The 11,834-nt window shown below is 32.4% G+C and overlaps 1 protein-coding gene across 4 annotated transcripts in view; it reads right to left on the bottom strand.

Moving 5' to 3' along the window:
* Positions 1 to 3,360: 3,360 nt before the first annotated feature.
* The window catches only part of LOC106871227 (gelsolin-related protein of 125 kDa), a 37,119-nt gene continuing 28,645 nt past the window's right edge, over positions 3,361 to 11,834 (bottom strand). For all 4 annotated transcript variants that reach the window (XM_014917578.2, XM_014917579.2, XM_014917580.2 and 1 more), the window contains exons 4-5: positions 9,084 to 9,196; positions 3,361 to 7,070 (exon numbers count right to left, since the gene is read on the bottom strand). In XM_014917578.2, coding sequence (XP_014773064.1) covers positions 6,744 to 7,070; positions 9,084 to 9,196 — 440 coding nt within the window. In that variant the 3' untranslated portion in view covers positions 3,361 to 6,743. The remainder of the gene's footprint in view (positions 7,071 to 9,083; positions 9,197 to 11,834) is intronic.

The raw sequence follows: 11,834 nt of genomic DNA, 5'->3' as shown, positions 1-11,834 counted from the left end.
ATATATATATATTCACACATATATATATATATATTCACACACACACATGCACTTAATGCCTTACTTATTTTTGAACAGAAAATAGAAGTATTTTTGTTATAGAACCACCAAACATTCCAATCAGGACATATTTCCTGAATTTCAGTTGTACATTTACTAAAAAAAAATTGTGAAACAAAATTTCCATTCTCCTTTGAGTTCAGAACATCATTAAGTGGCACAGTTTTTAGAGTTTCATGGTATTGAATGGATGTTTTGATAATTTCCCCTCTGTATATGAAGTTATCTAAACTAGTAAATAACATTCCCTGGAAATTGAGGTCATGTAAAATAAAGTGCCTTGCCAAAAAAAACTCAATGAAACACTTGCTGTAGATTTGAACTCATTACCTACAAGCTGGTTGTCCAATACCAAATAAATTCCTGTAACTTTTATGTTTTTTTTAAATTTCTCTTGATCAAAAGACCAATATGTAAATTGATTTTTCTCTATGATTATAATCAATATATAATTTCTCATTACAGCTATGTATCCTGATTTATTTATGTTTTACACACACTCACACATACATAGATGTGTGTATATATATATATATATACATACATACATCCATGAACCCGGAACCATGTGGTTGGTAAGCAAGCTACTTACCACACAGCCATATTCTTTTACTTGTTTCAATCATTTGGTTGTGGTCACATGGGAGTACCACCTTAAAGAGTATTTTAGTTGAAGAAGCTGATCCCAGGTCTTATTCTTTGTAAGCCTAGTGCTTATTCTATCAGTCTCCTTTGCCGAACTGCTGAGAAATGGGGACATAAACACACCAACATCGTTTGTCAAGCAATGGTGGTGGGGACAAACACAGATACACACACATAAATATATACATATACAACAGGCATCTCTCAACTTCCGTCTACCAAATCCACTCACAAGGCTATAGTAGAAGACACTTGTCCAAGGTGCTACGCAGTGGTACTGAACCTGGAACCATGTGGTTGGAAAGCAAGCTTCTTACCACACAGTCATACCTGTGCCTGCAAATTTTGAAGTTATGACCTCTAGAGAAAAAAAAAAAAATCAGCGTGTGTGGGATAAACAAAACATTCCTTTTATGAAGTTGGATTTTTTTCGACAGCTATAACAGCTATAATGTGACCAAGGTCAGACTGGTGAGGTCAAATTGCGTACAACTTGTAAAAATTATTTACTATTATTACTGTGTAATACATTGTTCTGTACAATAAATTTTACTCTGTTGGAGTGTCAAATTAAACAGGTGGATAGAAATGCCAATGAGTTATTTGGGATGTTATAAATGTGTCAAGATATTTTTTTTATGTCAAATTAGGTTTCCTTATAGTATCCTTTGATTCGTAAAAAGTAATGAAAATAAAATTATTGTAAAGTTTAAGGCAAGCAAGATGGCAGAAATGTTAGCATGCTAGGTGAAATCCTTAGTGGTATTTCGTCTCGTCTTCACGTTCTGAGTTCAAATTCTGCCACGGTTGACTTTACCTTTCGTCCGTTCAGGGTCGATAAATTAAGTACCAGTAGCATACTGAAGTCAATCTAATCGATTGCCCCCCCCCCTCCAAATTTCGGGCCTTGTGCCTCGAGTAGAAAAGAATATTGTAAAGTTGTCAGCAAAGTTTAAAAGCATTCATATTACTTGCAGTGGTAGATTGTTGAATTAGTAAAGCACTACACAACACTCCTTGCAGTGGTTAGTTGTGTTCCTTTTACACTCTATGTTCAAATGTCACCAAAGTCATATTTACTTTTCATCCTCTAGGATGTCATCATCATCATTTAGCATCTGCTTTCCATGCTGGCATGGGTTTAGACGGTTTGACTGAAACTGGCATGCTGGAGGGCTGCACCATGTTTCAACCTAATTTGACATGGTTTCTATGGATGGATGTCCTTCGTAACACTAACCACTCCAAGAGTGTAACGGGTGCTTTTTATGTGTCAGTTACATGACACTAGCATCAGCCACAACTACAATTTCGCTTGACAGGTCTTCTCAAGCGCAACATATCACCAAAGGTCTCAGTCACTTATCTTTACCTCCGTGAGGCCCAACATTTGAAGGGTGCTTTTTATGTACCACTAGCACAGGTGCCACAACTATGATTTCACTTGGTTTCATGGGTCTTCTCAAGCATGGCATATTGCCAAAGGTCTCAGTCACTTGTCATTGCCTTCATGAGGCCCGATATTTGAAGATCATGCTTCACCACCTCGTCCCATGTCTTCTTGGGTCTATCTATTTGTTCAGTCATTAGACTGCATGTATTCTGAGACACTGCCTCAAAGAATTTTAGTCAAACTTATGAACCCCAGAATTTACTGGGTTTTTTTTTTTTTTTGGAAAGCCTGGCACTTATTCTATAGGGATCTTTTGCTGAACTAAGTTACAGGTACTTATACACACCAACACTGGTTGTCAAGCAGAGGTGAGGGACAAATACATACACAAAGACGTACAAACAGATATATATATATATATATATATATATATAAAACAGGCTTTTTTCAGTTTCTGTCAACAAAATCCACTCACATAGCTTTGGCCAGCCCAAGGCTATAGTAGAAGACACCCACTCAAGGTGCCATGCAGTGGGACTGAACCTGGAACCATGTGGTTGGGAAGCGAATTTCTTACTGCACACATATAAAAATATAAATTCACATGCACACACACACACGTCTATAACCAGAGTATATTCTATGGAACCGCAGAAGGATGAAAAGCAAAGTTATAATCCACAAGATTTGTACTTAAGGTGAATACTTCTAAACATTTCATCTTGTGTGCTACCAATTGTGATCCACCATCTAAAGCAGTGGTTCTCAACCAGAGTCCATGTAAGATTTTGTTGTTAAAATTTGTGAAATAATTTGGTTATACGCCTACAATACACAAAATATTTTCATTTTTTTCAAATACAATTTCTAACGAGATTTAATTATAAAAATACAGTAGGATTGTTTTTTATATACATCAAGTGGCTATGGAGGTCCAGTAGAGTAAAATAGAAATCAAAGAGATTCATGGGTAAAAATGGTTGAGAACCATTGATCAAAAGTAACCTTAACAGAAACCATTTATATTGTGACTTGTGCCACAGACATATGGGGAGGGTATAGGGCATTGGTTATGGCCCAATGTTCCACTGGAACTTGGCTGTTCATCCTTCTGAAATAGATCACTTTAAGTTGATCTCAGTGGTGTGTGGAAGCAGAATATAGCAGCAGGATTGAACCAAATACTGAAGACCATTCAATTCTACAACTGTACTGCTTCAAACAAGAATATTTACCATTTTCAAATGAAATCAAAGAACAGATTATAACTGATGAATTTTATTTTTACTTCCAATACGATAGAAAGAGGTTTTCTACCAAAAATTGTGAGACAAAGATGTTTTTATCCACCCACCACCATTGAAAAGATGGTAGAAATGATGTTACATTACCAAAGCTAATAGAAATAGTTTGTTGCTTTTCATACCAAAGACAGTAGAAATACATGATTTTACTATGAAAAATGGTTATCAATAAATGATTTTCTATCAATAGATGAGCTTCTAATGGGATTTCTTCTTCATATTTACCAAACGTGGTAGAAATAACTTGGTTATTTTTCTATCAAAGACAGCAGATTTTGATGTTTTTTTTATTTTTAACCAAGCATAGCAGAAATAACCGTTCACGTTTTTTGTTTTTTACAAAAGATTTTAGAAATAAATGGTTTTATACAAAAGATGATGGATTTTTCTGCTAAAGATGGCAGATCTAAAACATAGTTTTTAAATTTTAAATCAATTTAATTCTAATTTTCCAATTTCTTTTTCCACTTTACAAACCAGTGTTTCCCCAAAACAATATTTTTTTTCAGATGGTAACCCTGACATATATTCTCTTTGGAAATATTTATCCAAATTTTTGTTGTTTTTATTATTTTTTGTAATTCATATTTAGTAATTAAATCATTTATAATCTTTATACATAAGTACTCGTCACAAAAGTTATAATTTGATCAATAATCAATCAGATAATGAAGTCAAAATAAAATATGTGACATTCTAAAACATCCCAACATTTATGTAATTAATGACTTACAGAATATATGCCAAGAATTTATAATTTTTCATATTGAATCAGACAGATGGTACAGAATTTGACACAATGAATTTTATTTTTTTTTACTTTGGCAACAGGGCCAATTGTTGCAAGGGACGGGTACACAGTTGATTGAACCCACACCCCCAGTACATATGACTGGTACTTATTTTATCAACCTCCCCAGGAGGGCTGAAAGGCAAAGTTGGTTCTGGCGGGATTTAAAATCAGAATGTAGAAGGGATGAAACTAAAAACCACATCTGTCAACTTACTGAGCTCTTTGACAAATAAAATACTCCTTTTTTTTTTTTTTTTGAAAACAAAAAAAGATAATGTTAAATTTTGAAGAAATGCAACTTCGAATGAGTGCTGCCTTTTTGATAATTAATTATTATTACTATTATTTATAGTAGAAGAAGTAATATTAGTAGTCCAAGATTTTGGGAGCATTTTTTTTCTTTTCGGTTAAATAGAACTTAATGACGTAAAATGGTTTTGTATACATTTAGGATGGTTTGAGATATTATCATACAAAAAAAAAAAATTAAAATTTATATAATTTAAAACATGTTTGAGAATAAATGAGAACTAAAAGAGATACAAAAAATGTTAAAAAGGAAATAAAAGAAAATTAACACACACACACACATCCTACTATGGAATTTGTCAATATCATCAACAAGATAACTTTGCAACTACAATGCTAATTTGTTTTAATGACCATATAATACAAAATTATTCTCAGAAATGCTCTAAAGAAATTTAAAGAGAGAGAGAGAGAGAGAGACAGAGTACAAAAGTAAGAGAATAATTTAGTGAATGTTTTAAAAGGAAAACAAAATATACAATTGATTAGACCTCCACTAGTGTTTGCCGAGGTCTCCTGGACAAAGAAACATTCTTGAAATAACACTGGTTCCGCTGTCAGGCCTTTACTTTAGACTCACAGTGAAGACGTAGTTGTCTATAATTTCCTGGGGGTAGAGAAATTAGCAGTTCTGAATTTCATAACCCAAGCTAAGAAATGATGGAGGAGGGTATATATTTCTCTCACATAGCCTCCATATTTCTTTCAGGTGTAGTCACTGTTTCCTAGACTATTGTGCCATTTCAAAAACCACACAGCCACACACAGTTATCTTATAACTTTTCTAATGTTTGCATTTTATCTTGATTAAACTTTGAACTTCAATTTTAACATTTGCAATAAACAGGTATATATTATATATATTTCCTGTCACATTAAGAATAACACTTTAGTTTGCAATAAACATGTGTGTAGATATATATATATATATATATATATATATATATATTATATTCACACACACAGGTTTATTGCAAACTAAAGTGTTACTCTTAATGTGACAGGAAATATGGCACACATGTAATAATTATAATCTAACTTCTATCCAATTTCTTGGTGCTTATACAAAATGATGAAATGAATACTAATTTTCAAAAGAAAAATATTTACTTTAAAATGAAATAATAAAAAAACAAATTCTTATTCATATAACTCCTTTCATATCTAACTACTCAGTCATTTACTCCCTCTCTAGCCATGAAGCCTAGGATGTGCACTCAATCAACACTTTTTTATCATAACTCTCTCTATATGATATAATGTCTGACTGGAGGAATCCAATCAACAAGATAGGAATATCAACAGACTTGATATGTGCATTTCTCTCTCACACTCCACAATGCCATTCCAACAAGTGAAAGTGAAAGTATGTCAGTTCTCATTAGTTCTGCAATATTGCAATATCATTGTGCTACTTACTGCTTAATACTGGACTACAGAATTGCCCTGAAATCTCAGAATTCCACTTCACATTATGATATTAGAAATAACTTTGCTAAAAGCATGGAAATTTCTCATGTCTTGTCATTGCTACTGAAGTGTGACCATAGTCAAGACATTATGCAATGGTCGGCCAGTTCATTTCATGTAAGCAGCAGGACTATAAACTGGCAAGCAGTGTTCAAGTCCTCTTGTAGGCCTAAAGAAATCAAAAGAGAGGGGATATGGAGAAGAAGCTAACATTTGCACATATTTCTTCCTGGAACTTCACAAAAGACAATGATCTCTAGTAGTGTTACTCATCTAACTACTGCACTTAACAGAAACCTTACTAATCCTTTTTAGATGTAACCCCCCCCCCCCCACATACACACAAATCTTGGTTGTCTGACTACCGACAATCAAAATTCTTCAAGAGGAACTTTTAAAAAACAAAAAAAGTTTTCACCCCACAACCAACAGAAAATAAATTGTCGATAGAAAAAATAGATTTAAAAAAAAGGAAAAAAAATACAATAATCCATTTCAAATGCAAAACTGAAATTAGAAATTAAACGTAAAAATATTAAAAAAAAAAAAAAAACAAACAAAATCAACAAGAATCATAAATATTGTATGAATTATTTTAGTATTTTAATAAAACTGCAAATGATAATGATTGCAGGAAGTGGGGGAGAGGAAAAAATTTAAAATAATAAAAATGAATAGAAGATTTGATTTATGTTGTCATGAAGTTGTTGGAACAAATCTATGTTGAGATATATCAAGTAATGAACGTTAATGAGTGAAAAAATAATATCTATTCTGTCCCAGCATTTTCTTCCTTGGAACTTTCTTCATTAGCTTTCTCCTCTTCTTTCACTTCTTCATCAGCTTCTTCTGCTTTAGAATCATCGTTTTCCTTCTCATGTTCGTTTTCTTTCACTTCACCGTCAGCAGTTTCTTCCTTGACCTCATCTTCAGCAGCCGCCTCCTCCTTCTCAACGGGTTCTGCATCCTCAGCTTTTACTTCATCAGCCTTCTTACCATCAGCCTTTACTTCTTCATTGGCAGCGGCAGGTGCAGCATCTCCTCCCGAGGCAGCTTTCTTCTCTTTCCGCCCTGGCTTAGCTGCAGGCTTTGTTTCCTGAAAAGCAAAAAAGAAACACAAAAGCTGAATAATTTATACACAAATATGTATAACACAAACGCACACACATGCAAAAGAGGTTTCATTTTATGAACGAGAGGAAAAGTAGCCAATAGAAAAAGCAAAATATATAAACATTTTTCATTTTTCATACAGTAGAGAATATTCTCTGATACAACTTAAGTGATTTCAGAATCTACATAGATAGCAGGAACAAACATAGTAAGGAATTTATGCCGATGCTCTAATGATTCTTATTTCTTTATGGCCCACAAGGGGCTAAACATAGAGGGGGCAAACAAGGACAGATAAAGGGATTAAGTCGATTACATCAACCCCAGTGCATAACTGGTACTTAATTTATCGACCCCGAAAGGATGAAAGGCAAAGTCGACCTCGGCAGAATTTGAACTCAGAACGTTGCAGCAGACGAAATACTGCTAAGCATTTCGCCCCGCGTGCTAATGATTCTGCCAGCGAAGTACAGGCACTAGATTTTTAGTATACAAAACTGATCCTGATTCTTGAGTGATACATTATTTTATTGACCTTAGAGAGGGACAATGGAAAGTTAGCTTTGACAGGAATTGAACTGAGAAAATAGAAAGATGGAATGAATACTACAAAACTTTTTTCCTAACAATCTAACAATACTGCCAATCTGCTTCTCATAGGAAGGACTTCTATTATTGGCTGGTTTCTAATTTAGTCCAGAAGAACAAAGGCAGACATCTTGAGGGGACAGGATTAGCTAAAAGCCATCAAACCCAGTACTTGACTAGTACTTTATGCGAAGGGACATAACTCAATATTGTGAAGTATTTCAATCTGTCACTACTAATTATAATACTACTTGCTACTTAGCACAAGGCAATATATTTGTCAAAAACAAGGAACAGTTGTTTACATTGACCCCACTACTTGACTAGCACTATATCTTATCAACTTCAGAAGGCTGGAAGCAAAGTTGACCTGGGTAAAATTTAAACTCAGAAGACAAGGTAAGTAATAAGAAATGAGACTTCTAGAAATTCTATGTTTTATAAATGCTTTTATTCCTATTTTGATGCATAAATTAACAGATCTTCATATCAGCATTTCATTATGTTAAAATACTTATATTAGAACTAGTTTCATTCCATAGTTAAGGTTCTAAATTTGACAATTCTGAAAAGACGGTATAAAATTTTACCACAGTACAAGATTGATACTTTGGCAATTACATCAGGATTTGGATGCAAAATGATTCAACTTAACTGAGACCACCCTTTATTCTAAGGTATAAAATTCCTGTTTTTTATTCAAAATCTTCTGTAAAAGTTTCGCATTCATTTATGTCAAAACACCAGTTTAATAAAATTTGTGTAAACCATGTCATTGTCATTTTCAAAATTATTTGAAACAAAGGTATTCTATTTCAGCAGAAATATAACGAATTGGTTGAAGGAACAATAAAGGGGCATAATGTGAAATGGGGGGAGGTAAATAAGAATTTGTAATTATCTAAACATCTAGCAGAAGATGATTTGCAAAATTCAGAAGTGGAGATTCCTGCCTTGAAGATGAAGATCGAACAGGATGTCCAGTTGAGTTTGATGATAAGCTCCTTGAGGCATTACTTGAAGAAAATCCTGCATTATCAGTTGAAGAATTGGCAATAAAGCTTAGTTCAAACCATACAACTGTTCATTGTCATCTTCAACAACTTGGGAAGGTTCCTAAACTTGGAAAATGGAGGCCTCATGAATTGTCCGAAAGCAACCGCAAATCCCAAGTTGACATCTGCTCTTCTCTCCATTCTCGTGAACACATCACCCTTTTTGGACTGGTGACGAAAAATGGATCTTCTATAGAAATGTCAAATGTTGTAAACAGTGTCTTGGTAAAAGGGAAAATACTCAACCACAACTGAGAAGGGAACTTAATGTTTACTAAAATTTTCAGCAGTGTATTTCAACAGAAATATAATAACAAAAAGGTTAAAGAGAAAATGCTTGTCTGCTGTCTTACTTTTGCAGGGGTCGCTAATTTTCTGCTACGAGTGCTCTGTTCAGGAGGCTGAACACGGGATCTTGAGCGGGTTCTTCGACCTCCATTTTCATCTGATTGCAAAATTTTCTCAGCTAGAATGAAACAAAACAAAACAATAAATGTAAAATGACAAATACAAAAATAATTGTTTTATGAAAAGAAAATGGTGTTTTATGGAAATAATTCCATAAGTTAAACAAAATATGTCATATTTTGAATTCAGTAGTTGTAACATTCCAGACAGAAAACTGAAAAAGAGATGTACATAATGGAATTGATGGAGATTTACAGGTTACAAAAAAAATAAAATAAAAAAGATTAATTCACGTCCCAAATTTCATTCAATTGTAAGATGTAGCTAATTCTACACTTTTCAAAGACACCTAGAATTCACCTGCCATACTTATAATTCAGAGCTAAAACCATTACAAATGTCAGCAATGATAATCCATTTACTCTTAGGTGAACAATGCCAAAACTATATCTAGAAGTTATATTTGATAAAGACAGCATCCAACCATCAACATTACATAATGTTGTGCTTTCGTATTCAATACAAAATAGGATTTCTATTGTTATCTGCTATTTACTATTGTAGAAAATAATTAATAGATTATTAAAATTCATAACAAAAAGCATTCATATTTACTCATTGAAAGAGACATTAAACCAGCCTAATAATTAAGTTTACTTAGAGCAGTTCTTAAAGCATTATCTAAAAGATATATGCTGCTTCAAACACCAACAGGTTAAACAGTTTCTTTCTAAATTTTTTACTATGGACTGCCAATTTACCACCAACTGCACCCGAGTTAACATGGACCTCCAACCATATAGCTTTGATTTCCAATTTAGTGTGCAGGTTCAATATATTTCATTCCTATATGACTTAGTTTCAAAGGCCCCAAAAGTTGCTGTAACAGAATTCCCTGGATTTAAAAATTAGTATTTTGCAAACTTGTAGTTTGAAGTTCAAGTATCTTGTACAAGCTTGAGAAAGCAAGTGAGACTTCGCTGGATATATTCTCCTTCAAGAAGAATGATGCTCGAAATTGACAGGATGTTAGCAGTAGTAGTTCACAATTCTACCTTCCATACAACAACCTTTAAATAGATATTTAACCTTGAACAGCTCGATCACAATTTAGCAGTAAATGGATGTCACACAAGAAGTCATGCAAAAGTACAACACACATCTGTAGGTAGCAGCAGTACTGAAATATTTTCAGTGTTTCATTAGCTTACTGTATTGAGATTACTTTCTTCCTGTGGAAAAAGTTACCTAAAAAAAGACTAGTACCCAATCCTGCAATGAGAGTTCTCTGTCATCTGTTAAACCTAAAGAAACAGGATTCATATCATCAGCTGCCATGGGTCCTAGTGATTTTGAAAAAGTCAAAGGTTAGTGTGGTTAATATTTCGCATTAATTGTGATGGAAGCTGATGTCTGAAGAAATTGCTAAAGTGATGTGGCTTTTCCTGGGTGTCATATCTGGTTTTATTCAGGATTGGAAATATTATATTGCAAGTTTCCATTCAATATCATACTTTTTTTCATTTCTTAACATTCCAAAAACACAGTAGTAAAAATTTAATATTCATTAAAAGTATAACGTTTAAAATTTTAGTTTAAACTAAAGCTTCGATAAGATAAGTATTGCATTTATTTTCAGTAATATTGTAAAATGTTTTTATTTTATTTATTGGTAAAATAAGTATTTTAATATAAATTCATTTCATATTTATTGTAAGTCGATATATATACATTCATTTTATTATTATTATTGTATTTTGATCTGACGATTAACTATATTTTTGAATAGAATTGATTTTCGATTGATTTATTTTGAATCGATTTTATTTTTATTGTATTTTCTATTTGAAAATAAGGTTATGAAACACGTGCAGTCGTTTTTATTATTTTAATATTTATTACTTTGTACTTTTTTGATTTTTATTATAGGTCTTTTTAGTGTATTTACTATATTTTTCTATGTGATGGTGGATTTTCCTTTTTTAAGCACCCAATGGAAATAACCCATAGCACCTGTAGAATATTTTTTTGAAACACTCAAAGGAAAAAAGCTATTTTATTGATTTTGTTCGATTACTTCAAATAATAATCTTTTTGTGTGTTCTATTTCTAATTTTTGCAGACAATATTACTTTTATACTTTATTTGACACATTTCGTGACATACTTAGATTGTTGAAAAAAAGTTGATAATAGAACCCTTCCAATGTATGCTTCTATCTACAACATATTACTAATATTTTATTTAAACAACCCAAGAGAAATAACCCATACCACATGCAGATTTTAGCCAAGCAATCAATATTTGATTCTCACGATCAGCCAACCTAATTCCGTATTTCATTACTCACTGCTAAACATTATTATTGCACTTCCTTAAATATTAAAGACTTTATTCATACATTTCTATACATATTTACATACATACACACACGTATATATACATACATACATATAAATATTCACATATATATATATATATATATATACACACACACACACACATGTACATACATATATGTATGTGTATATATATATATATACATACATATATATATATACATACAAATACATATATATATACATACAGAAACATACATATATATATGCATATATACATACATACATACATATACACATAGATATATATACACATATATATACATGTACACATACATACACATAAATATATATATA

Source organism: Octopus bimaculoides, chromosome 12 (genome assembly GCF_001194135.2).
Source record: "Octopus bimaculoides isolate UCB-OBI-ISO-001 chromosome 12, ASM119413v2, whole genome shotgun sequence".
In the NCBI taxonomy this organism is placed as follows: Eukaryota; Metazoa; Mollusca; class Cephalopoda; order Octopoda; family Octopodidae; genus Octopus; species Octopus bimaculoides.
This window is presented reverse-complemented; position numbering and strand designations above follow the sequence as displayed.